The following is a 27334-nucleotide window of genomic DNA, read 5'->3' as shown; positions in this document are numbered from 1 at the left end:
CCTCCCAAAGTGCTGCGATTACAGGCATGGGCCACCATGCCCAGCCTTAAATTGTATTTTTATAATCATACCTGCAAGAGGCATAATTAAAAGTCTAAAGCCTCACATGAAATGAAAGGCTGAACCAAAAAAGGAATTTGAAAACATAATTACAACTTCTCAGTTTCAAGACAAGAGTCCAAAAGTTTTGTATTCTAATAACATTTATGCCAGCAAATGAAGTATCTAAAAGGCTAGTTATATATAACTCCATTGCCTAGTAATATGTTCATTTAAAACCATCATCTTTCTTTTTTCTTTTTCTTTTTAAAGTATAATTGACACAAGGTCTCACTCTGTTGCCCAGCCTGGTCTTGAACTCTTGGGCTCAAGCAATCCTCCCACCTCACCCTCCCAAAGTGCTGGGATTAGAAGTGTGGGCCACTGCTCCCTGCTCCCGGACCTATCAACTTTATCTTGAACAAAATAGTAAAACAAAATAAAGAAAAGCAGTGACATCCTACCAATAGATAACAACTCTTACCTAACTTTGTCATTGTTTAATTTACTCAATAACAATTTTGGTTTCTCAATAATGTGCAAGTTAATCTACAAGTCAGATACTTTATGTTTAATATAGCATCACCTGGAAAACAAAACATTTATGGCTATGCCCTTCAAATAATATATAATCTCCTCCAGGGATGGCTTTGTTATAATTTTAGCAAGCAACACAGAGTTAAGGAGTCAATATGGGAGCTCATCTTAAGTAAGTGGGCTGAGGCCCCTGCACTATTCTGTAATAAAGATGCAGTGCCCATCTATGACTTGTTTCTTTGCTCCTTTTGGCTGGAGAATTCAGTAGAGCAGTAAACAGGACTATTATACACAAATGTGGCTGTAATGAATATGTAGGTTGGAAAGTTTACAGGATAAAGTAAGGGAGTAAAGAGTGAAAAACGGGTGGCAACACCACAGTAACTTTATAGGTGCGCGACCTTGAGGACACTTCCTTGCCATAACACTGGTGATTTCAGACTGAAATGGTTGTTATATTAAAAAGGTTCAAACTGTATTACTGTTGTTAAAATGGGAATAAAGATTATATGAATATAAGAACACGATCTAATGCTAAGACCTCACATCAGAAAACAAATGCATGACTTCCTAGCTCTAATCTAATTCCTATCTAATAGTCTAATACCTATCTAATAATTCCTATCTATCCAAGGGGCACACTGTCTATGTAAATAGAAATAACTACAGTGTTCTCTGCTGCTGAAAAGACTTTTACTTTTTTGGTGAAAAACTGGAGCTCTCTCTTTTCCTCCCTGAAAAGTGTTTACAAAGTTTAAGCATGTTAGATGTTTTATAATACAGTGAGTTAAAACATACAGTTATGTAGCTATCTTTCTCCTGAAGATAATTTAGATTATCTAGTATGTAGCTTATACCTTCTCTGAGTCAGCTGAGCATGGTCTAGAAAGAAGAGCTATGGCTGTATTGCTAATCATTTGCCTTTGTTCATGTATTCAACAAATAGTTATTAAGTATCTGTTATGCACCTCTGTGCTGCAGGTGCAATAAACAACATAAATAAAATCCCTGCTTTATTATGCTGCTCCTGGGTAATACATATAAAGAATAAACGAATTAGGCCATATCAGATCGTATGAAGTACTGCAGAGAAAAATACATCAGGAAAAGAGTGAGGAGGTACTAGGGGTATGTTGCCCTTTTATATAGGATGGTCACAAAAGATCTTCATTGACAGAGTGATATGAGATCAAAGAGAAAACTACCCATTTGGATACTAGGGAAAGTGTGTTCTATGAAAGAGAACTGCAGATGCAAAGGCCCTGAGGTAGGAGTGTGCTTGACATCTTTAAGAAGCAGTAAAAAGGAGAGTATGGCTAGAGTGAAGTAAGGGAGGGGCAGAGTGGTAGAAGATGAAGTCTGAGAGGTGGCAGGTGTCTTGTAAGCCATTTTAAAGATGTTGGTTTTACAATAAGGGAAGCTACTGGAGGATTTTAAGCAGAGGAGTATATGATCTGACCTAGATTTTAAAAGGATGTTCCTGTGTTTAAAAATAAAAAGAAAAACAAAATAAAACTGGGAGACCAGTTGTAAAGCTGTTGCCAGAATTTAAGAGGTAAAGGTGGTTTAGACAATGATGATAGCAACACAGGTGACCACAAATGGTTAAATTCTTGAAAAGAATTCTAGTAAGAGAAATATTATATAAGACTGTCCTCTGTTTCAAATTTATGTCAATGAAACCATAAGTTATTTCCTTTAGAAAAATAATTCCTGTATTGTTGTTTTCCATACTTTTCTTTCGCGTGAGGACCATGGCCCTATATTTTTAATTAGGTCATCCTAAAACAATGTAGAATTAATGCTGATGGCTGAATTACCTGTAATTTTCCTGCTTTCTGTTTTGGTTTTGGTAAAATGCTCCTATTTTGGTAACTAGGAATTAACTGCATAATTGAAGGGAGAAATGGGACATATAATTCAGTTTCTTATACAAAGAAGGCCAGTTAACATATTGAAGGTTTGAACAATCAGAGAAGTAAGTTAAAAAGTACAGCTTAGAGCAGAAAGTCATTAACAGGTGATGTTTCCTATTATAGATACATAAAATAATGGCCCTGTAGTCCTTATTTTTATCCCTTTAATTCAAAAAGCATTTCCTAAATACTACATTACGTGCCTGGAGAACAACAATTATGCAGCAAAAAAACATTTTGGGCTGGCCGCAGTGACTCACGCCTGTAATCCCAGCACTTTGGGAAGCCAAGATGGGAGGATCACTTGAGGCCAGGAGTTTGAGACCAACCCTGGCAACACAGCAAAACCTCTTTTCTACAAAAAACAGAAAATGTAGCCGGGTGTAGCGGCATGTGCCTGTAGTCCCAGTTACTCAGGAGGCTGAGGTGGGAGGATTGCCTCTCTGCTTGAGCCCAGGAGTTTGAGGCCGCAGTGAGCTATGATGGCACCACTGTACTCCAGCCTGGGCCACAGACTGAATCCCTGTTTCAAAAGAAAAAAAAATTTTTTTTTTAAGTTCTTTCTTTCCAGGCTGGGTGCAGTGGCTCACGCATGTAATCCCAGGACTTTGGGAGGCCAAGGTGGGTGGATCGCTTGAGTCCAGGAGTTCGAGACCTGCCTGGGCAACAAGGTGAAACCCTGTTTCTACAAAAAATACAAAAATTAGCCAGTTGTGGTGGCACTTGCCTCTAGCTGCAGCTACTCGGGAGGCTGAGGTGTGAGGATCACTTGAGCCCAGGAGGTGGAGGTTGCAGTGAGCCAAGATTATGCCACTGCACTCCAGCCTGGGTGACAGAGTGAGAGACTGTCTCAAAAAAAAAAAAAAAAAAAAGGGTATTTTTGTCCAAAGAACATGGTTATCTTTTGAATATAAGAGTCTTGGCCAGGTGCGGTTGCTTACAACTGTAATCCCAGCACTTTGGGAGGCTGAGGCGGGTGGATCACGAGGTCAGGAGTTCAAGACCAGCCTGGCCAAGATGGTGAAACCCCGTCTCTACTAAAAATACAAAAAAATTAGTCGGGTATGGTGGCAGACGCCTGCAATCCTAGCTACTCGGGAGGCTGAGGCAGAGATTTGCTTGAACCCGGGAGGTGGAGGTTGCAGTGAGTCGAGATAGCACCACTGTACTCCAGCCTGGGCGACTGAGCAATACTCTGTCTTAAAAAAAAAAAAAAAAAAGAATCTTGAAGTCAGGGTCCATATTTTATTCATATTTAAATCCCTAAAGTCTAAAATAGTTCTTCATTCACAAATAAGGACTTAGTATATATTTGTTGATTTTGACAGAAGGGATTCATATTCTCCTCACTGGGAATCTACTAGATGGAGCCCATACTAATAGTGATAAGTTTTCTAATTCTCATTTAAGTTACTGATTTTTGAAATTTTAAAATATCTTTTGTGTTACTGGAGAAGATACTGAAAATCATGATTTCAAATAATGATGAGTTTGACAGTTTAAAAAATTGTCAAGCTCAAGTCAGAAAACTTGAAGTTTTCTTAGTTCTTACTTATTATTTTTGTTGTTGTTTTTTGAGACGGAGTTTTACTTTTGTTGCCCAGGCTGGCGTGCAATGGTGCAATCTTTATCTCAGCTCACTGCAACCTCCACCTCCTGGGTTCAAGTGATTCTCCTGCCTCAGCCTCCCAAGTTGCTGGGATTACAGGCATGCCCCACCATGCCTGGCTAATTTTTGTATTTTTAGTAGAGATGGGGTTTCACCATGTTGGTCAGGCTGGCCTCAAACTCCTGACCTTAAGTGATCCGCCTGCCTTGGCCTCCCAAAATACTGGGATTACTACAGGCGTAAGCCACCGCGCCCGGCTTATTTATTATTTATTATTAATACTAGCCTCATAAGAGCAAAAAAGGAAACCATTTAAGAACCATATAAAATTTACTTAGATTCATAGGGATTAACGTTGAAAAAATGAATTTTCTAGGGATGGAAGATATTCTTAATTTTTGTATGAAGGTTTTATGTTTAGACCAGAAACATGACACATGATTCAAAAGAATCGGTTTCACAGTCATACTTGGGTTGGAACCGATTCCCAAGCTGCCAGCAACTATCTTTAACTTTAGGTTCTTCTGTTTTTTTGTTTTTTTGGGGACAGGGTCTTGTTCTGTCACCCAGGTTGGAGTGTAGTTGCGTGATCACAGCTCACTACAGCCTGAACCTCCCAGGCTTAAGCCATCCTTCCAACCTTAGCCTCCTGAGTACCTAGTACTACAGGCACACACCACCATGACCAAATTTTTTTTTTTCCTTTTCTTTTTGCTTTTTTTCCTGTAGAGACAGGGTCTTGCTATGTTGCCTAGGTTGGTCTTGAACTTCTAGGCTCAAACACTCCTCCCATCTTGGCCTCCCAAACTGCTGGGCACTACGGCCCAGCTTTAGGTTCTATCAGAAAGTTGGAACAGGAAAAAAAATGGTGATTGGCACAAATATATCTAAGTTTAAGTTAAAAATTTTAGTAGGACTGCTTATAAAAGTCAAATCATTTAAATACAAACTATTTGAATTTAAATCTAATTGTTTCAAATAAGCATTTATTAATACTTCTATACATGGGCTGCTTTTGACGTCCTGCATATTATTACCTAACATGACACTTAAACCCTAGAAAAGTTATGACACTGTAGCACCCACTTTATAAATTGAGGCTTTACCATTATTCTAGCTAGGAACATTTTAGAGTAAGGCAAATAAAGGTCCTGGAAAGTGTCTGTCAATATAATAAACTCTGGCCCAATGCCCAGGGTCTTAAGGCACTAAAGAATACAAGGTAATGAGGCCGGGCGTGATGGCTTATGCCTGTAATCTCAGTACTATGGGAGGCCGAGGCAGGCAGATCACTAGGTCAGAAGTTCGACACCAGCCTGGCCAACATAGTGAAACCCCTTCTCTACTAAAAATACAAAAATTAGCCGGGCATGGTGGTGCACACCTGTACTCGGAAGGCTGAGGCAGGAAAATCACTTCAGCCCAGGAGGTGGAGGATGCAGTGAGCTGAGATCGTGCCACTGCACTCCAGCCTGGGCAACAGAGCAAGACTCTGTCTCAGAAAAAAAAAAAAAAAAAAAAAAGAATACAAGGTAGTGGATCTTAATAAAACCAAGGAAGAGGACTAAGAAGTATTTAATTTTATTTTTAACTCTTTAGGTCTGTTTTTCACTGGAACTATATTTACCTTTTCTTTAAATCTAGTGCAGGTTGGCAAACTTCTATTTTCATAAATAAAGTTTTATTGGAATACAGCTATGCCCATGTATTATGTATCATTTGTGGCTGCTCTTGTGCTACAACAGCAAAGTTTAGTAGCTGCATCAGAGACAACTGGCCCACAAAACCAAATACATCTACTACATACCCCTTTATAGAAAGTTTGCTGACCCCTGGTCTAGTGCATTGAGGAAAAGTAGAAATTCAGGCTAAGATGTAAGTTGGTTCTAAGCAAATTTGGCATAAAACATAATTTCTAGAACCAATTATTTTTGAAAACTGACAAAATATTGGCACATTACGGATACTGGATTAGGTATTAAACTATTATAGATAATAAAAAGACAAAACCTTTGAATGGTCAGTACTTTAAAATGTCTTTGAAATCTATTCAATGAATATAAACTTAAGAGAGTACTTAGAAACCATCCTGAGACTAGCAATGTTTTTAAAATGCTTAGAACTTTAATTACAAATGTAGCTATACAGCATACATTACAGTCTTTGAAATAAGATATAAGTGCAACAAATAACTTTTCAAACAAAATCATTACAAAGGGAGCATTAGTGAAAGTAAATTTCATGTAAGCAAATTACTTAGAATGTAAATGTCTTCCCTAACTTAGAAAGAAAGGAATTTAGAGCTCCAAGCATCCCTGGTGATAAAAACGTGAATTTCTTAATCTAATCCTTCTTTTTCATACTTGAAAAAACAATCCTTTATCATATTAGGTAAAAATTAAAACAAAAAAAAGTAATGGTTTTACTAATGCTGAACACCCTGAGAGTGGCCTTAAACTCTAAGGCATTTACATAATTCATCCATATATCCTTTAAAAACCATATGAGTTACAAACACGCACACATACTGCGCTTTATCCTACATCTGGTTTGTGAAGTCTCAAAGATCTTATCAGCTGCCAAAGAGTTCAATAAACCTTAAAAGCTACCTGTAAATGAAATGTAGCCATGTTCTTCTTTTAAAAAGAATAGAGAAGTCAGAAAATAACAATAACAAGTATCACTGTATACAGCCATATCAGTACAATTGGATCTATAGGACTCACTCATTGGTTACTTTTCCTTCTGCTTTTTGGTTTGAAATTACATCAAAGACATTACTGACTTCTCACAAAAATCAACATCTTAGAACTACACATTAAAGGCTATTAATTCTGACACTGTTCTAAAGAGTGGTTACTGTCAGCATAAACAGTGGCTACTTCTTATTAATGTATGAAAAAAAATCTTTCACTTAATGACTAAACTGAATATAAGTTTGGAATGGATTATAGGATAATCCATTTACGTACTTTACACATACAAAGATTTTTCTGCTAGTCTGACCTATAAGGTCAGAGAATGAATAAGCCACTTTGGAAATTTTGTATCACAGTAGCCTTCAAATAGAGATACCTTATCTAACAGCCCGAAATAAGAAACTCTTAAGTACGTACAGTTGTTGTGTGTTCTCTATGCTGTTTGCCCAAGGAACTAAGCAAATACCTATTCTAACTCATGTTCAAGATCTGGAGGGTTTACTCATGAAGTTCAGCAAAAGCTGGTACTTTATGTAAATACGATTTATTCCAGAATCAGTAGATTTCTTGCTAGTCTTAAGGGCCTTAGATAATTGTTTGTTTTTATTTTTATTTTTTTTAAGACAGGGTCTCAGTCGTTCACCCAGGCTGGAGTGCAGTGGAGTGATCCCGGCTCACTGCAATCTCAACCTCTAGGGTTCAAGCAATGCTCTCTCAGAGTAGCTGGGACTATAGGCACACAACACCATGCTGGCTAATTTTTGTATTTCTTTATAGAGGCGGGGTTCTATTATGTTGGCTAGGCAGATCTCGAACTCCTGGGCTCAAATGATCTGCCCGCCTCCACCTCCCAAAGTTTTGGGTTTATAGGTGAAAGCCACTGCGCCTGGCCGGACTGGATAATTGCCTATAAACACACTCTGTTATCTTGGCTTCCTAGTGACTTCCATAGGACTCTACTCACAGAGTATTTTTCTTGCTGTTCATCTTACTATTTTCATGGATAAACTGGAGCTATCAGTTTCTCTATAGTTCTAACTCTTGACCTTTTTCTTACTGGTTCAGATGGCTAGCAAGCTCTTAAATCATAGTTTTATAATTATTCATTTCCACCCATCCCAGAAAGTTCTGTTTGTCATCTCTTTCCTATCAAAAAAAAAAAATCTTCAGTTTAGACACCCTCAGGATTTAGTATTTTTTTTCTTTTGAATATTCTTATTCTACTTAGTATGTATAGCAGCATGATAGATTATTAGACATGGTCTAGTAGTCTTTATGGTTTGGGAATATCTCAGGATATTTCCAATTGTCTCAAAAGGTATCCCTACATTTTCAAATTTATGATAACAAATGACTAAAAATTCACATTTTTTTAAAAAGAGCCATTCCCAACAAAATGAAATTCCATAAAAACTTTAGGAGAAAGAAAGGCACCACTTTCTTACCTTTTTTCTTTTTCTTTTTTTTTTTTTTTGAGACAGAGTCTTGGATCTGTCACCCAGGCTGGTGTGCAGTGGTGAAATCACAGCTCACTGCAGCCTTGAACTCTTTCAGGAGTATCAAGAGATACTCCTGCCTTAGCCTCTCAAGGAGGTGAGACTACAGGCACATGCCACCATACCTGGACAGTTTTTAAAAATATTTGTGTGTGTGTGTGTGTGTAGACAAGGTCTCACTATGTGGCCTAGGCTGGTCTCAAACTCCTGGATTCACGGGATACTCCCACCTTGGCCTCCCAAAGTGCTGGGATTACATGAGCCACTATGCCTGGCCTCATCACTTTCTAAATTACAGTCAATGACTAATTCAAGGGCCACTGAACTTTGTAGCTGTCTGCATCAAACCAAGAAAAAGTAGAGTCTAAGCTGTTTTGATTCATGTCAGAAACAATAAAGTTCCTTATAGTGGTGGAGAAGAGTTAGCAAATTTTTTTTTGCTGGCAGACTCTTCCTCTGTCGCCCAGGCTGGAGTGCAGTAGAGTGAACGTGGTGGGCTCAAGTGATCCTCCCACTTTAGCCTCCGAAGTAGACAGAACCACAGGGGGTGCCAATCACATCTGGCTAATTTTTTTTACAGTGACAGGGTCTCACTAGGTTGCTCAGGCTGGTCTTGAACTCTTGGGCTCAAGTGATCCTCCTGCCTTGGGACTACAGCCACCATGCCCCGACAAAATATTTTTCTTGATGGGGTAAATTATACTTTGAGAGTTTAACCAAGAAATTACAGTAAAAGCTTTTGTGGGAATATACACATACACACTTTAGCATGACACTTGATTAAGAAACAAATAATCATATCATTAGGCTACGTATGGGACTGCAAACAAGTTATATTCAAAACTTGTAAGACACGTCATTTTGATGCAGAGTTAATATTTGATATGAAAAAGGTATTTTCAATTGCTATAGAACAAGAATACAACTTTAGGTATTTGGGTCTAGGAAGGCATTTCAAATCTCTCTAGGTATTTACTTACATTTTGGAAAGACTTGTTCTGATATATCTTGCTTCTTCAGAATTCTATTATCTACTGCAGCATATAAAAGAAAATGATCTATATTTGGAAATATTAACACTAACTTAAGAAATAAAGAATAAAGAGCAACGAAACTTTTCTGCATCTGAGAAATGCTTCAGAGGGCCATAAAGATGTTCAACCAGTGATTTAAAAAAGGAAAAAAAAAGCGTCGACTCCTGAGAGTTCAGAAAACAAAAATAATTAGAATGAATTCTAGGGGCAGCCAGATTTGATTCAACAAGTTTTCCTTCCTTTTGTAGATTGTTTTTCTGCAAGTGAATGCTTTCTAAACAACAATAGGAGCTGCTACAATTTACCATGCCGTCATTAGGTGCCAGGCACATACATTATATACACAGGTGGAGGTAACGTGAAAACTTTTTATTTCAGTATAATACTTATCCTTTTTTATATATCTTCAAACTTTTTTTTGTTTGCTTTTCATCAAAATTTGGTAAAAATGAAATGCTAAACTTCTTTAAAGTTCAGGCTGTAGTGGTATGAACTAGCTATAATAATGAAGGAACATTTACTGAGTATCTAGGATACACCACACTTACAGTAGGTACATAATACTCTCACAATAACATCTGAGATAGGCATTGTCATCCCCTTTTACAAATAGAAACTGGAGGTTCCAAGAACTTAACAGCAACTTCTCCAAGGTTACAAAATAAAAAGCTGAGGGCAGGCCGGGTGTGGTGGCTCACACCTGTAATCCCAGCACTTTGGGAGGCTGAGGTAGGTGGATCATGAGGTCGGGAGATCGAGACCATCCTGGCTATAGCGGTGAAACCCTATCTCTACTAAAAATATGAAAAATTAGCCGGGTGTGGTGGCAGGCACCTGTAGTCCCAGCTACTTGGGAGGCTGAGGCAGGAGAATGGCATGAACCTGGGAGGCGGAGCTTGCAGTGAGCTGAGATCATGCCACTGCACTCCAGCCTGGGCGACAGAGCAAGACTCTGTCTTAAAAAAAAAAAAAAAAAAAAAAAAAAAAGCTGAGGGCAGATAAATAAAATCCATTACATGCTTAATTGGGAAGTCTGTGGTTTTCTACTACTGTAGGTCCTTAAACAACAAAGCCAAATAAAAATGAATTTGATCAGTAAAAACACAATAGACAGAATAAATTTAAGTTTTAATTTAATATACTAAGCAAGATATTTTCTGAATAAACCAAGGTATTAAAGAATCAGATTTTAACACTCAAAAAGAAAATGGTGTTTGATATTAAGTTAGGTTGTAATTTTGGCCCTATGTGTGATTTTTGGCAAGTTAATTTATGTCTTTGAGTCTTAATTTTCTTATTTGTAAGTAGGGAATATCAGTTATAGAGTTGTTTGGCAAAAGGTTGAAGATTAGGATATGGGTAATGGTTAACAAAGTTCCTCACACATGAAGTCTTGCACCACTAACAACACAGTGACACTGAGGCTGTAAAGGATGCTAACAAATATATTACAAATGTTTCCTTTTCTTCCCCCACAAATTACCAGGAAAAAACCCTGCCCCAAATCCCCACCCAGAGATTCAAAATTCCCTTGAACTTTGTATCTTAGTTAAGATCTGATATAGATGAAAAACAGCTGATGTACATGCAAAGAACAAAGACAAGAGTTGGCAGTTAGAGAATGGGAGGGGAGGTTTAAGAACCCTAAAACAGAAGCAAAACACCCTACAAAGCCAAAGTACCACCCATGCCTTTGGAAACTCCCAGATAAAACTTTAACAATTATAAATGCCTTCCATTATCTCTTGGCCAGAACAGTTGAGTTATTTATCCAGGGTAGACTGCTATGACAACTTATCTCTTCTCATATCTGCACTGATTTTATGTGTTCCCCCACTCAATCTACCTCTGGAGTAGAAGAGTGGGTTTGCTATAGGAAAATTACAAAGGTTGCAACTTGTATATAATCTAGCAATGCTGTACTTTTAGATGTGACCTCAACACGTGTTTATTTTTTCACACCTCCAGGCCTTTTACCTGTCTGGTCCATTCTCTCCTTCTCTAACAGATGAGCTGCTATGTATCTTTCCAGACACAACTTAAACGTCAACTCTTCCTGAAGTCACTATACTAGGGTTAGTTCTACCTACCCTATGTCACCAGAGCACTTGGTACACACCCTTGCTTCACTGCAATATAATTAATTCCCTGAATGCTTGTTTCTCATATAAGATAGTGAGGTCCCGGAAGACAATTATGGTGTTTGTATATGTTTGAATTCTCGGTGTCCAAGCATTATTCTACTGTTGCTGCTACAAAAGTCCACTTTTCCCAATCTTTAAATCTGTCTAGAAAAGCAAGTGGAGAATCTCATGTGCTTTAAAAACATCACTTCTTCATCAGGAGGAAGAAAACTATGCTCACTATTCTTTTTTGGTTATTTATTGAGCATATCAGTTTTAAAACCGTAAGTATGTAGCAATTTAAACCTGAAAGGAACTTCAAATTTCCCACTCCAAACATCCTAAGGGCTGACTAATCTAAGGCTATACAGCCAATCAGTAACTGAGCTGGGCAGATTTGGGTGAACCATTCACTTAATGTTACTGACTATACTGCTCTAGTGATATTTAATACAGCCTAGTTACACCTTCATCCACAAACAAAAGTTACTATTCAGTTGCTCTGCAGAGAGGAACAGAGAAGCTGAGTTATGCACTTATGATACCTAAATATAAATCAGTTTACAAAAAAAGTCTCTAATCAATGCTACATGATCAAATTATACAGATTATCAATGCTTTGCATGATAAGTAACCCTGCCTATTATTTTTTGTATCAGTATCAGCGATACTTAGTCCTTTCACTGTTTCTTTAGAAAAAGTAACATATATTTTACAGATTAAAGATAGAATGAACAAGTAGCAAACTGATGAAATCCTGAATGCTACTGCCAAATTTCCAATATGGTTTGGAAAGTATAATATTCAAATTATCATAAAATAAAATATACATAGTCAATTTTCATTTTTAATACTCAATTTTTCTTACAGTTTGCATATCAAAAGTTTATAGTTTGCATATTTTTCAATAAAAGCTCTGAAATAGGAAATCACAACTTAAAATTCCATTTTAGATCCTGAGAAGGTAAACAGTATAACCTTAAGTGTTCTTAGGACATATTTTGTCATTATTTATTAAAGTATTTTCTTTTCAAATCTTTTCAGTTAATCCTAGAAGTGGGAAAAATATCTGTCTTTAAGGTTTTTCTGTTTCCTTTTTTAAATACTTGAGATTTCAGCCAGGTGTGGTGGCTCACACCTACAATCCCAGCACTTTGAGAGGCTGTGGCAGGAGAAGCACAGAGCCCAGGAGTTCGAGACCACCCTGGCCTGGAGAGAGACCTCCTCGTCTCTACAAAAAAAAAAAAAAAAAAAAAAAGCCAGTCGTGGTGGCCCATCCCTGTAGTCCCTGCTACTTGGGAGGATGAGGTGGGAGGGTCACTTGAGCCAGGGAGGTCAGGGCTGCAGTTTGCGGTGATTGTGTCACTGCACTCCAGCCTGTGTGACAGAGTGAGATCTTGCCTCAAAAAAACCAAAATAAAACAAAAAGACCCTGAGGTTTCAACACAGCATTTTATCTAAAACATACTTTCAATTAATTAAAATGAATTTGTTATTTATACATCCTTAATAACATTTAATATATACTAATATAGCTAGTAAAATACAATATATAAGTAGGCTTGGCCTGCAAAATTTCCTAATGGTTCTCAAAGAAATCAAGGTTTCATGAGAACTCAGTGACTTGTTCCAGATACCTGACACAATACAGAGAACTACCTACCTCCAAGTAATGAATGTTATTATGATTACAAATGTAAGAAATGCTGGGGACCTCCAGTGTCTACTCTCTTTCCAGGCTGTTCTGTCCATTTTGCCTACTGCTTTTAAAATCAAAGAACTATGGAACACTGAAAATACACTGTTTCTTAATGTCAGGTTAAGAAATGAGATGAATTTTTCATTCACTAATCTGTTTTTTTAACCTGTATAGTTCTACTAAATATTAATGTGTAATTTAACTTTTATTACCCATTGAATTATAGTAATAAATTACAAGAAAATTGCACTGTTATATGTTTTAGCAGTACTGTCAGTTTTAATATGATTTCTGTTAATTTAACAGAAATCATCTGTTATACTGTTGAACCACCTACCCCTGCATAGCACACAACTGTTAAAATGTAAATTTCCCAACTATTTTTAGCTGCTGCTGAAAAAAAATTCCTGTCTTCGAGAATAATGATTTGAGGCATTGTGTTCATTTTGTTTATCAAGCAGCTATTCAGTCTCTAGTGGGCCCAAGTGCTTAGGCAAGCAAAAGCTTTTAAGAATGCCTGCAGCTGCAAGCCAACCTTCCAGGTAGGCTGCAGGTTCAGAGCACAGCTGCCCTAGGCTGCATAAAACTCAGATCCATCTGGAACTGAGTTACAAAGAGGATTTCAAATTCGACTTTTCATGTATCACACGGTAGAGAAGGCGGGGGAAGAACACAGAAAAGAAGGAAGGCAAACAACCAAAAAGATGGTATCTCTACTTTAGCCTTAATAAAAACTAAAAAGCTCAGACCCATGCTGCTCCTTCTAGATTACTACTTGCCAAGCCGGATATTCCATTCAGTCTGCACTTCGATGAGCTGACTCATCTGGCAGCACCTGCGCCCATGTGTTAAGTACTGCCAAATAAAAGCCCAACATCCATTTACACAACAAAAAGATGTACCCTACAAAGCACTGGGGCCTCAATCCAACAGCCTCACTCCCCATTTCTTCTAAGCAAAGGGAGAAGAAAAAAAAACTTCCATTTTTGCACCAGAGATTTAAAAATTGTAGGTAGATTTATGATGCAGGTTCCTTTACAAGTACTTTTACTCCTTTAAAGAATAAAGTATATTTAATAGCACAGTCGCCCCTACAGTATTAGATTATCATGGCCATTAATGATTGTTCCACCAAACCTTTCCAACCTTCTTCATCAAAGCCCTTTATTCTCAAAGGATACATTTTTGAGCAAAGAGGGATCAACAAACTAGTTGCTTGAAAGCTTTCCTGATGCTAGGCTGAAGTTAGGAAAGGCTTAATGAAGGCTTTAAAACCCACAAGGGCTTCACAATGAACATCTGACTTGGTGATTTATGCATATTAATAACCTCAGTCCTACTGAGGCAAGCTGAGCCAAACGTGTACTCCGAATCTTAATGTCTTTAGCTCCATTGGGATTATTACAAATGTAAATTTCTAAGATTTTCAGCTATTAATCTCTGTCTGTCCTCCTGTTCAGCAACATAATGACTAATTAAACATCAAAAGACCTGTATAGGAGATCATCTTTGACAGCTACCGGCCTAGTCCTCTTCCCAAGAGGGGAATTCAAATGACAGGGACAAGGAGTAAGAGCGTATGAGTAAGCTACAAACCATTGCAGAGAAATCTAAAAACCAAACATTAAATGTGGATTTACCTCAATCAATGATTTTGTTAAGCACTGAACAATTACTATGTAAAGTATGCCCACTGGCATCAATCGAATGTACCCTTGTAGCAAGGTAATACTGAACACTTGAAATCAGTTTGTTTACCATCAAGTTAAAAAAAGATAGGTACTTACAGAAGAAGGCAAACCAGGAGGCACCTTTCTGACTTTTTTTGCTTGCAAGGGATCTGCAAATGGAAAACAATACATTTCATCAGCATATTATACTGGAAAAAAATCAAGACTTCAAATTAACAGAATGACTTTTCCCCTAGTGTCTTTCTTGTTTTCCAATATTTGGGAGTAAGCAGCAAAATACAGTAATGAGGGCCTCGTTTCTTTTAACTAGTCCCAGTGAAAAACAGGTTCTCCTAAAAAAGTGATACATTCTGAAAATACGTATCCCATAAATTTGGGAAGATGACAGCAAATGAACCCATACAAGAAAGAAAACAACAAACCAGTATGAGGGAAGGGAATGAACATTTCTTAAGAAACTGTTCTGCCAGATGTGGTGGCTGAGGCCTGTAATCCCAGCACTTTGGGAAGCCAAGGTGGGCGGATCACCTGAGGTCAGGAGTTTGAGACCAGCCTGGCCAACATGGTGAAACCCACCTCTACTAAAAATACAAAAAAATTAACTGGCCGTGGTGGCTGGCGCCTGTAATCCCAGCTACCCGGGAGGTTGAGGCAGGAGAATCACCTGAACCCGGGAGACAGAGGTTGCAGTGAGCCAAGATGGCACTATTGCACTGCAGCCTGGGTAACAATAGAGAACCTCCGTCTCAAAAAAAAAAAAAAAAAAAAAAAAAAGAAGAAGCTGTTCTGTGCCAGGTACTATACTAGGCACTTTACAGTTTCATTTGCAGAGGGGCACTTAGTGTAATAGGTCATGTTGATAATATGACTCCTTTAGCAGAGTCATATTTAGTGACTGCATCACATTGAGAATTAGGCTTAAAAGCATATTTTAAAAACTGAGAGCTAATGCTATGCTTGCTATCCTACAGTTTTTTAAAAATTTGAAATAAATAAAATTAAGGTTATAATGTCAATATATGATACATAAACTATTAAATATGGGCATTGACAAATGCAGTATCATTCAGTATTAGACACATTTACTTTTAACATTATGTTGCTATAACCACAACTACAGCGTTAATTACTGTATAATTTGTCCTTGAATGTTTATATTTCCAGAAAATAACTTGACAGAGAAAGTATATTTCTTTCTCAGAATTTATCAATATAAATGAAAACATAAGTATTTCGTATGTTAACCAGTCTTACTTGATGAGTTAATTTTACTTATATGTAAAATATAAAACTTGTTCATCTTATTTACTGTAAAACAAAGTGATAAACACAGCATTCCAGGTTTACACAAAAAATGGATCAAATTCAGGATTTTCTGAGGGGCTCATTATTAGGAAGAGAGAACACATGAGGAAGCTGATGTAAAGTGTAATACTTTTGAAAGCTGTAAAAATGGGAATTAAACAATCACAGCAAAATCATTCCTCAGTATCAGTGGGACTGGTTCCAGGATCCCTGAGGATACAAAAATCCACAGATGCTCAAGTCCTTTAAATAAAATGGTGTAGTATTTGCATATAACCTATGCATATCCTCTTATATACTTTAAATTATCTCTACATTATTATGTATAATACCTAATACTATGAAAATGCTATGTAAATAGTTATACTGTATTGTTCAGGGAATAATAAGAAAAAAATAAGTCTATACATGTTCAGTACAGATGCAATCACCCATTAAAATTTTTTTTTTTTCTATCTGTGGTTGGCTGAATCCACAGACGAGAAACCTATGGATGTAGAGGTGGCCTCAAGTGATTCTCTGGCCTTGGCCTCCCAAAGTGCTGGGATTATATTTTCCTGGTCCATAAATGACACTATACAATAAAACATGCAGTTTAACCCATTTATTTTTCAGAGACAGGGTCTTGCTCTGTTGGCCAGGCTGGAGGGCAGTGGTATGAGCACAGCTCACTGCAGCCTTGAATTCCTGGGCTCAAGCAATTCCCCTGCCCTGGTCTCCTGAGTAGCTAGACTACAGGTGTGTGCCACCGCACCCAGCTAATTAAAAACATTTTGTTTGTAGAAAGGTGTTTCACTATGTTCCCCAGGCTGGTTTTGAACTCCTGGCCTCAAATGATCATCCGGCCTTGGCCTTCAAAAATGCTGGGATTATAGGCATGAGCCACCATGCCCGGCCCCAGTTTAACCCATTTAACTTTGGGCTGGGAATTCTCTACAGTGAATATCCCAGGAGGCTGCAAAGTTAAAAAGGCAACTTTATATGTAGCATATGAAGAAAACTGTACACAACAGCAAAGGGGGAAGCATTCATTTCCTACCCCAAGAGGCAAGCCTATATTTCCTTAAAACAGAAGTGCCAAAGATGAACAACATCTGGCACACTATGTATTTGTAAAACCCCAACTACTCACAACTAATACAGCATTCCCTTGAACAAAAGCCATACTCCTTGTACGAAAACAGTCAACTGAACTGCCCCTGCCAGTTTAGAGCCTATCATTCTACTTAGAGGTCATTATTAGTAAAAGATTAGTTTAGGCCAGTTTTTCCGCTGCCATGTGAAAAGAAATTTTTCTTTTGTATTTGGTTACCCACCAGTATACAATCAAATACAAAATGTCTGATTTAAAATCATGAGAGCCTGGGATTCACCAATCACTTCTGGGAGGTTGCAAAATATAATAGCTAAGAGATGACTGGGTGCGGTGGCTCATGCCTGTAATCCTAGCACTTTGGGAGGCCAAGGCAGGCGGATCACTTGAGGTCAGGAGTTCGAGACCAGCCTGGCCAACATGGTGAAACCCCTTCTCTACTAAAAATACAAAAATTATTACAAAAATTTTTACAAATTTAAAATTACAAAAATTATTACAAAAATTTGTAAAAATACAAAAATATAAAAATACAGTGGCGTGTGCCTGTAATCTCAGCTACTCGGGAGGCTGAGGCAGGAGAATCGCTTGAGCCCTAGAGGCAGAGGTTGCAGTGAGCCAAGATCATGCCATTGTACTCCAGCCTGGGGCACAAGAGCGAAACTCCGTCTCAAAAAAGAAAAATACACAAATAGAACAGAATAGAATAAAAAGAGAGTAAGCTGGCTGGATTCTAATTCCAGCTCCACCATATAGCAGCTAGTTACTTAACTCTCTTTGAGTTTCGGTTACCTCCATGTAAAAAGGGGGTAACACATCCTTTTGTGTATTTCATTTATTGTGATAATACATGAAAGACGCTTAGGGGAGTGCCTAACACAAGTATGAGACTTAACAAATTTTAGCCATTATTATTAGGTTTCCATTAAAATGTGGGGAAAAATGATTATAAATTGGGTAATTAGATACTGTTATGCAGCATGTTGATTTCCTAAAGCATCTAAATAGTTTGTGAAGATGCTGAGGTTGATGCAGATCATCTCAAGAGTCCTTTTAAATGCTGAGATTTTATCAATAACTGCAATGCTAAGAAAGAGCGGCTAACAATGAGAAACAGCCATAAAGAATGTAATAAGAACCCACTAAATGACATTTACACAGGAAATGGGTGGACCTCCCTGGGCATCAAGAGAACTAACATATCCCAACTCAGCCTTGGCCAAATTATTTAGCTTCTCTGGTCTTGGTTCCTCATTTGTAACATGAAGTTAACATTACAACCTCACAGAGGTTTTGTGAAAATGTAGTGTGTATAGCAACGCTCCTGGCATGGAGGAGACAATCAGTAGTGTCTATCATCATAATCAAAATTAAAATGAAGAAGATACAAGTTTTAATTTATAGAAAACCTGAATTTTAAATCTGGATTTTTCTGAAATTTACTCCCCTCTTTCCTAGTTATTTCAATAATTAATTTTCCCCCTGAACTTAATAGTGTATTAGCTTGTACTAAGTGCTTTTTGTCACGGTATATACTCATATAGCATACTAACAAGTTATTTTTCCAGAGTAACACTGACACATCTGGACTCCAATCAATGTTCCTATTCTGACCAACTCATTAGGTAGGAAACAAGATTGGGGATGGAAAAATGCATTTACAATTTATCCTTTCTTTAATAACAAAAAGTGTACTAGTCTAAATCACCTGGGCTGACTTATAGTACACATACTAAATCATCCATGATACTGAGAAGTGGATACATCTAATCAGAGCTCTCTATGCTGAATACGATGATCTATCATAGTGCCCTTTTATACCCACAAGCAGACCCTAGACCCAGAGACCAGGAATATTTCACCAAAACACAGGTTAATAGAAAGTAGATACATAAATATGAAGCAGTCAACAAATGCCTGTGCAGTAAAAAAAGTGACAATCTTTTGGTGGACTATATATTAGAAGCTGGCCCACTTTTAATTTAAAAGTGCTTTGCAGCTTTAAGTTTCTTGTTTAAAAGATATTTGGTAGAAATCACCAGAAATTCTGACATTTAAACACAGTTTGAATAAAGCATCAGAGAATACCTAAGGCTTGCTGTAAGCAGCAACACAAAATAGACTGGCCTGGTTAGGCTATGTGTAAGACATAAAAGAAGGCAGCTAATGAAAAAATAATGGGGTTTGAATGCTTCATATGAACAAAGTTGCCTTTTGCAATAACGTTTCAGAACTAGATAGGGGTGACAGCGGCACAATGTAGTGAATGTAGTATATGCTACTCAACTGTACAACTTAATATGGTAAATTTTACCTCAATCAAAAAGAAAGTGGAGTGCAGAAGCAAGTAATATGCAAAAGACAATGAACCTGGAGTTAGAAAATCTTAAAATTTTATCCTAAGTACTAATTATATGAATGTGCCTGCCCTCCCTTTTGACCCTCAGTTTTTATGTTAAATCTATTTATAGCAACTGACTAGCAGGATTGGTGAACTGATGAGATGAGAATGTATATAAAACCACCTTGCAAATTTTGTTATATCATTTTTAGTAAAGAATAAGTTATTAACATTAGAATATGAAATTCTAATTACAAGAAGGAAAACTAGTTAAGTCTCATTTTTCACTACTTAGTTGCTCATATGAGGACCAAGCAAGAGTATTACACTGGCTGTTTGAAACTTGTTAAAATTATGGCTTACAAATTGAACAGTCATCCAAAATTATTCATGGCCAAACCTTTCATTAAAAACTTATAATGTATTTGTAAAAGTAAGAATTTTGATAATTTCATTTGTTAAATATCTAATGGATGTATTATTCTTGTGCAAATAAGCCCTGACATCAACGTGATACCCAAGAATCCAACTCTCTTCTAATTAAAAGCACAGACAGGGCCGGGCATGGTGGTTCACACATGTAATCCCAGCACTCTGGGAGGCTGAGGTGGGCAGATCACTTGAGATCAGGAGTTCGAGAGCAGCCTGGACAACATGGCAAAACCCTGTCTCTACAAAAAATAAAAAACTAGCCAGGCACAGTGGCAGATGCCTATAGTCTCAGCTACTTGTGAGGCTGAGGTGGGAGGATGGCTTGAGCACAGGAGGTTGAGACTGTGGTAAGCCAAGATTGTGCTGTTGCATTCCTGCATGGGTAACAGTGAGACGCTGTCTTTAATAAACAAACAGAAAAAAAAAAAAAAAAAAAAAAAAGCACAGCCAGAAGTACAGACTATGGGAGGAAAAAACAACAACATTTGTGGGATGGGATTTGTTGTGTGATACACTCACCAAGCGCTGCAGAGTCATGGAGTGGTCTCCTCCTGGAACTAGTAGCAGAGAATGAATAGTATGCTGTTCCAGGTTTTCCTGAAGAAGATAGCTGTGCTGGGCTCCCAAGCCCCAGATCTTGTCTCAGGAGACTAGACTACAAAATAAGGCCAAGGAAACAAGTTATTTTCCTGCTGATACTGACCCAAACCTGAAAATTTCATCACTTCTGAATTATTTACAACTTTAGCAATGTCTTAACTTAGAATGCACCCATTAAGTACATTTTGAATTCAATTAGACCACTGCTTTCAGCCCATACCTACTTTCTCTTTTTTTCTCCACCCTCACATTGTCTGCCTTTTTTTCTTTTTTTTTCTGAGATGGAGTCTCACTTATTTGCCCAGGCTGGAGTGTAGTGGTGAGATCTCAGCTCACTACAACCTCTGCCTCCCGTGTTCCAGCGATTCTCATGCCTCAGCCTCCTGAGCAGCTGGGATTACAGGCGCGCACCACCACGCCTAATTTTTGTACGTTTAGTAGAGACAGGGTTTCACCATGTGGGCTAGACTGGTCTCGAACTCCTGACCTCAGGTGATCTACCCACCTCAGCCTCTCAAAGTGCTGGAATTACAGGTGTAAGCCACTGCGCCCAGCTACATTGTCTGCTTTTTAATAATTATGTAGATCCATAAAATCTTAAATAGTTGAAAGACACTTTAGTAGCTGTGTGGTATCACACTTTTTAATCATCAATATTTTTGAAAAATGGTCACTAGTCTTTGCTTTAATACTTTCATGAACACATACGGCAGCAGAAATTCTGTTCTTCTTCCTTTCCTTTTTTCTTTTTAGAGATGGATCATGCTCTGTCACCCAGGCTGGAATGCAGGGGCACGATCACAGCTTACTATAGCCTGGAACCTGGGCTCAAATAATTCTCCTTTCTTAGCCTGCTGAAACAGCTAGGACTACAGGCATGTGCCACCACACCCAGCTAATTTTTAATTTTTTGTAGAGATGGGGTCTCCCTATATTGCCCAGGCTGGTCTTGAACTCCTGGGCTCAGGCGATCTTCCCACCTTGGCCTAACAAAGAGCTGGGATTACTGGTGTGAGCCACTGCAGCCGGCCCATTCCTGCTTTTTTCACTTGTGTCTCATGACATGAGTTTGAGAGTCCTCCTCACCACCTCTTTTTTAACACTATATTTAAGCAACCTATTTATGTTAGCTCACATTAAGGGGTTAAGAATGATCACATGCTTACATGGTTCTTCATTTTGTTGCATCTGCTGCTATTAAGTCATGTCCCTCCAATGTTGTACTTGTTCAGTTTGTGCTTTTTGGTCTCAAATACAAGACTTAACATTTATCTCTGATAAAATTCATCTTGCTATACTTGGTCCATCATCATCATCCATTCCCATCTTTTTCAGATTCTTAATCTGTCAACCAATGTATATGCTAGCCTTTTTAATATCTTAGGCATCAAAAATGTGATTAAAACCCATCAGGATGACAAGGGTGAGGAGAGAGCTCTGAGGTATGCTACAGTGACATTATGAGACTTTGTGAAGTGCTTCATGTATAATTCAGAGATTCAGCAGCTCTAACCTACTAATGCAGTAACCCTCTCACAAAACAAATGAGGTTAGTTTGGCAGAATTTTGTGCCAAGATTTCTGGTAGCTGAGATGAAATAGGATCATACAGACTTGAAAGACAGGAGGGGGAAAGAAGACCTCAAAAGAAGGGGGGTTGAATACACTTGAGAAGATACTCTCAAGTGAAAAGAACTGTGATTCCTCTGGTACATTTATGAATCCCCCATCATATATTTAATACCGCTTACTGCCATCACCATACTCTTAAAAAGTAGTTGTTTCAGCCACCGAGTATCACAAAGGAACTGAGAAATAAACTTCAGCTCTGGTCAAAAAGCAGCAGCAGAGCTTTGGAACAGTAGCCCTAATAGCCCAATCTCTGCCTCCAGTCTAACAGTCAAGAAAAACTCTCATTTAAATGACTTTTCTTTGGTGTTTAAGCTTTTTAAAAAGTTGAGGTGGAATTTATATAACATAAACACTGAATGTTTTCATTTTATTTCAAATCAGTGGCATTTAGTACATTCATAATGTTGTTCAACCATCACCTCTCTAGGTTTCAGAACAGTCTCATCACCCCAAAAGGAAATTCCAGATCCACTAAGCACTTAACTCTCCATTCCACCCTCCCCTAGCCCATGGCAACCACTAATCCATTTCTGTCTCTCGGGATTTGCCTATTCAGGATATTCCACACAATTGGACTCCTACAATATGTGGCCTTTTGTGTTTGACTTCTCACATTTAGAATGTTTTTGAAGTTCATCTATATTACAGCATGTATCAAAGTACTTCATTCCTTTTTAGGATAATATTCTATTTAATACGGCTATACCACAAACTGTTTCTCCATTCACCCACTGATGGACATTTTAGTTGTTTCCAGCTTTTAACTACTGTGAATAGTACTGCTATGTATATTCATGTACAAGTATTTGAGTACTTGTTTTCAATTCTTTTGAGTATATAACTAGCAGCGGAATTGCTGGGTCAAATGTGTAATTCTACGTTTAACTTTTTGAGGAAATGCCAAACTGTTTTCCACAGGGGCTGCACTATTTTACATTCCAACTAGCAATGTACAAGGGTTCCAATTTCTCCATATCCTTGCCTAGTTTCTGTCTGCTTTTTAAATTATAGCCATCCTTGTGGGGCAAAGTGGTATCTCATTTGCAGTGATTTTGATTTGCATAACCCTAATGACTAATGATATTGGGCATCTTTTCATGGGCTTGATGTACATTAGAATACCTCCTTTGGAAAAATGTCTAGTCAAGTCCTTTGCCCATTTTCTAACTGGGTTATCTTTTTGTTGTTGAATTGTAACAGTTGTTTATATATTCTGGATACTAGGCTTATCAGATACATGAATTGCAAAATTTTCTCTCATTCTGTAGACTGTCTTTTCACTGTCTTGATAATGTCCTTTGATGTACAGAAGTTTTCAATTTTAATGAAGTATTTTTTATATTGTTGCTGATTCTTTTGATGTTATATCTAAGAATCTACTGCCAAATTGAAGGTCATGAAGATATACTCCTAGACTTTCTCCTGAGAATTTTATAGTTTTTTGCTCTTATATTCAGGTCCTTGATCCATTTTGAGTTCATTACTGTGGGCTAGGCATGGCAGCTCACGCCTGTGACCCTACTACTTTGGGAAGCTGAGGCAGGAAGATCTCTTGAACCCAGGAGTTCAAGACGAGCCTGGGCCACATAGGGAGGTCCCATCTCTACAAAAAATTAAAACAATTAGCCAGGTGTGATGGTGTGCACTTCTAGTTCCAGCTACTCAGGAGGCTGAGGTGGGAAGATCGCTGGTGCCTGGGAGGTTAAGGCTGCATGAACTATGATAGTGCCACTGCATTCCAGCCTGGGTGACAGAGTGAGATCCTGTCTCAAAATAATGATAATTATTATAATGTCTGTATATGTTGTGATGAAGAAGTACAACTTCATTCTTTTGCATGTGGATATCCAGTTATCCCAGTACCATATATTGAAGATAATACTATTTCCCTATTCAGTAGTTTTGGTATCTTGTTAAAAATCAATTGGCCATAGATGTTTAGATTTACTTCTGGACTCTCAATTCTATCCCATTGGTCTGTATGTTTTAGTAACTGTAGCTATGTAGTAAGTTTTGAAATTGGAAAGGGTAAGTACTCCAACAATGTTCTTTTTCAATATTGTTGTGGCTACTTGGGATCTTGAAATTCCATATAAATTTAGGAACAACTTTTTCATTTCTGCAAAAAAAAGTCCATTGGAAGGTTGATGGGAATTGCATTGAATCCACAGATTGCTCTGGGGAATACTGACATCTTAATATTAAGTGTTCGAATGGACTGAATACCAGATGTGTTTACATTTATTTAAGTCTTGTTTAATTTCTTCTGGCAGTGTTTTGTAGTTTCCAGGGTACAAGTCTTATATTTCATGTTTAAATTAATTCTTAGTGATTTTCAAGGGAAATGAAAAAAAAATTAAATAAATTAAATTAATTCTTAGGTATTTGATTCCTTTAAATACTATTGTAAATGGAGTTGTTTTCTTAATTTTATTTTTGGTTTATTACTAATAAACCATACATCCTGCAACTTTACTAAATTTATTTATTAGCTCTAATAGTTTTATTGTGAATTCCTTAAAATTTCGTATATATAAGATCATATCGTCTGCAAATGAGGATAGTTTTACTTCTTTTACAATTTGGATACCTTTTATTTCTTTTTCTTGGCTAGCTATCTGTTTATTTTTTATTTTTTTGAGATGGAGTCTCACTCTATCGTCCAGGCTCCTAGGCTGGAGTGCACTGGCACAATCTTGGTTCACTGCAACCTCCACCTCCCAGGTTCAAGCGATTCTCCTGCCTCAGCCTCCTGAGTACCTGGGATTATAGGCGTGCACCACCAAGTCCGACTAATTTTTGTATTTTTCATAGAGATGGGGTTTCACCATGTTGGCCAGGCTGGTCTTGAACTCCTGTCCTCATGATCCACCCACCTCAGCCTCCCAAAGTGCTAGGATTACAGGCATGAGCCACCGTGCCCAGCCACTAATCTGCTTAGAACAAGCTTGTCCAACCCACAGCCTGTGGGTTACATGGCCCAGGACGGGTCTGAATGTGACTCAACACAAATTTGTAAACTTTCTTAAAACATTGAGATTTTTTTGCAATTATTATTATTATTTTTTTGCTCATCAGCTATCATAGTGTTAGTGTATTTGATGTATGGTCCAAGACAATAATTCTTCTAATGTGGCTCAGGGAAGCCAAAAGAATGGATACCCCTGGTTTAGAATTTCCAGTACAATGCTGAATACAAGCAGTAAAAGCAGAAAATACTGTTTTGTTCTCAATCTTAGGGAGATGGTTTTCACACTGTTACCAACAAGTATATTAGCTGTGGGTTTTTTGTAAATGACCTTTACCAAATGGAGTTAAGTTCCCTCCCTCCTATTTCTAGCTTGTTAAATGTTATCATCATGAAAGAGTGTTGGATTTTGTCAGATTCTTTTTTTTTTTTTTTTTTAAGACAGTCTTACTCTCACTCAGGCTGGAGTGCAGTGATATCATCTCGGGTCATTGCAACCTTCACCTCCAGGTTCAAGCAATTCTTTTGCCTTGGCCTCCTAAGGAGTGGGATTACAGATGTGTGCCACCACGCATGGCTAATTTTTGTATTTTTAGTAGAGACAGAGTTTCATCATGTTGGCCATGCTGGTCTTGAACTCCTGGCCTCAAGTGATCTGCCCGCTTTGGCCTCCCAAAGTGTTGGAATTACTGGTGTGAGCCACCATGTTCAGCTGAGATTCTTTTTTGGCATCAATTGAGACGATCATATGGGTTTTTTTCCCCCTTCTTTCTATTAGTGTGGTGAGAATTACACAGACTAATTTTCATAGGCTAAACTATCCTTGCATTCCTGGAATAAAACTCCCTTAGCTGTGATGTATAATCTTTTCAATATGTTGCTGGATTCACTCTGCTAGTATTTTTGTAGAGGACTTTTACGTCTATATTCAAAAAGGATATTCATGTGTAATTTCCTTTATCCTGTAATATTTGTCTTACTTTGATATCAGAATTATGCTGGCTTCACAGAATTAATTAGGCAGTGTTTGGGAAGAACTGGCATTATTTCTTCTTTAAATGACTGGTAGAATTCACTAGTGAAGCTGTTTGGTCCCGGACTTTTCTTTTTTTCTTCGAGACGGTCTCGCTCTGTTGCCCAGGCTGAAGTGCAGTGGCTCAATGATGGCTCACTGCAGCCTTGACCTCCCAGGCTCATGTGATCCTCTCGCCTCAGCCTCCTAAGTAGCTAGAACTGCACGTGGATGCCATCACACTCAGTTAATTTTAAAATGTTTTGCAGACATCAGATCTTACCACGTTGCCCAGGGTGGTCTTGAACTCCAGGGCTCAAGTGATCCTCTCACCTCAGCCTGCCAAAGTGCTAGGATTACAGGCATGAGCCACTGGGTCCTGCCTTGGACTTTTCTTTTATGGGAGGATTCTTATTACTAATTCTATTTCTTTACTGGTTTTAGCTCTGTTCAGATTTTCTATTTCTTCTTAAGCCAGTTTTGGTAGTGTGTTTATATCTAGGAATTTGTCTATTTCATCCAGATTATTTAATTTTTTTAGCACACAATTATTCATAGTAATCTCTTATAATCCTTTTTATTTCTGTAAAGTCAGTAGTAATGTCCTCTATTTCCATTTGTGATTTTAGTAATTTGACACTGTTCTTTTTTTTCTCAGTCAATCTAGCTAAACGTTTTTCAATTCTGTTGATCTTTTTATTTACTTTTATTTTTGTTTCCTTTTTGACACAGGAGTTTGCTTTGTTGCTCAGGCTGGAGTGCAGTGGCACAAACACGGCTCACTGCAGCCTCAACCTTTCAGGTTCAAGTGATCTTCCTACCTGAGTCTCCTGAGTAGCTGGGACTAGATGTGCACCACCACACCCGGCTAATTTTTAAATTGTTTTGTAGAGATGGGGTCTCACTATGTTGCCCCAGTTGGTCTTGAATTGGCCTCAAGCGATCCTCCTGTCTTGGTCTCTCCAAGTGCTGGAATTACAAGTGTGAGTCACCTTGTTGATATTTTTAAAGAACCAATTTTGATTTTGTTGATTCCATTGTCCTTCTTGTCTCTATTTTGTTTATTTCTGTTCTAATCTTTTATTTCCTTTCTTCTTCTGCTTTCTTCA

The 27334-nt window shown here is 37.9% G+C and overlaps 1 protein-coding gene across 12 annotated transcripts in view; it reads right to left on the bottom strand.

Annotated features, from left to right (window-relative positions):
* Positions 1 to 27334, bottom strand: part of TCF12 (transcription factor 12) — a 374537-nt gene that overhangs the window by 76682 nt on the left and 270521 nt on the right. For all 12 annotated transcript variants that reach the window (XM_063716671.1, XM_054531552.2, XM_063716673.1 and 9 more), the window contains 2 exons: positions 20534 to 20669; positions 14940 to 14992 (listed from right to left, as the gene is read on the bottom strand). In XM_063716671.1, the coding sequence (XP_063572741.1) occupies positions 14940 to 14992; positions 20534 to 20669 (189 nt within the window). The remainder of the gene's footprint in view (positions 1 to 14939; positions 14993 to 20533; positions 20670 to 27334) is intronic.

Source organism: Pongo abelii, chromosome 16 (assembly GCF_028885655.2).
Source record: "Pongo abelii isolate AG06213 chromosome 16, NHGRI_mPonAbe1-v2.0_pri, whole genome shotgun sequence".
Taxonomy (NCBI): domain Eukaryota; kingdom Metazoa; phylum Chordata; class Mammalia; order Primates; family Hominidae; genus Pongo; species Pongo abelii.
This window is presented reverse-complemented; position numbering and strand designations above follow the sequence as displayed.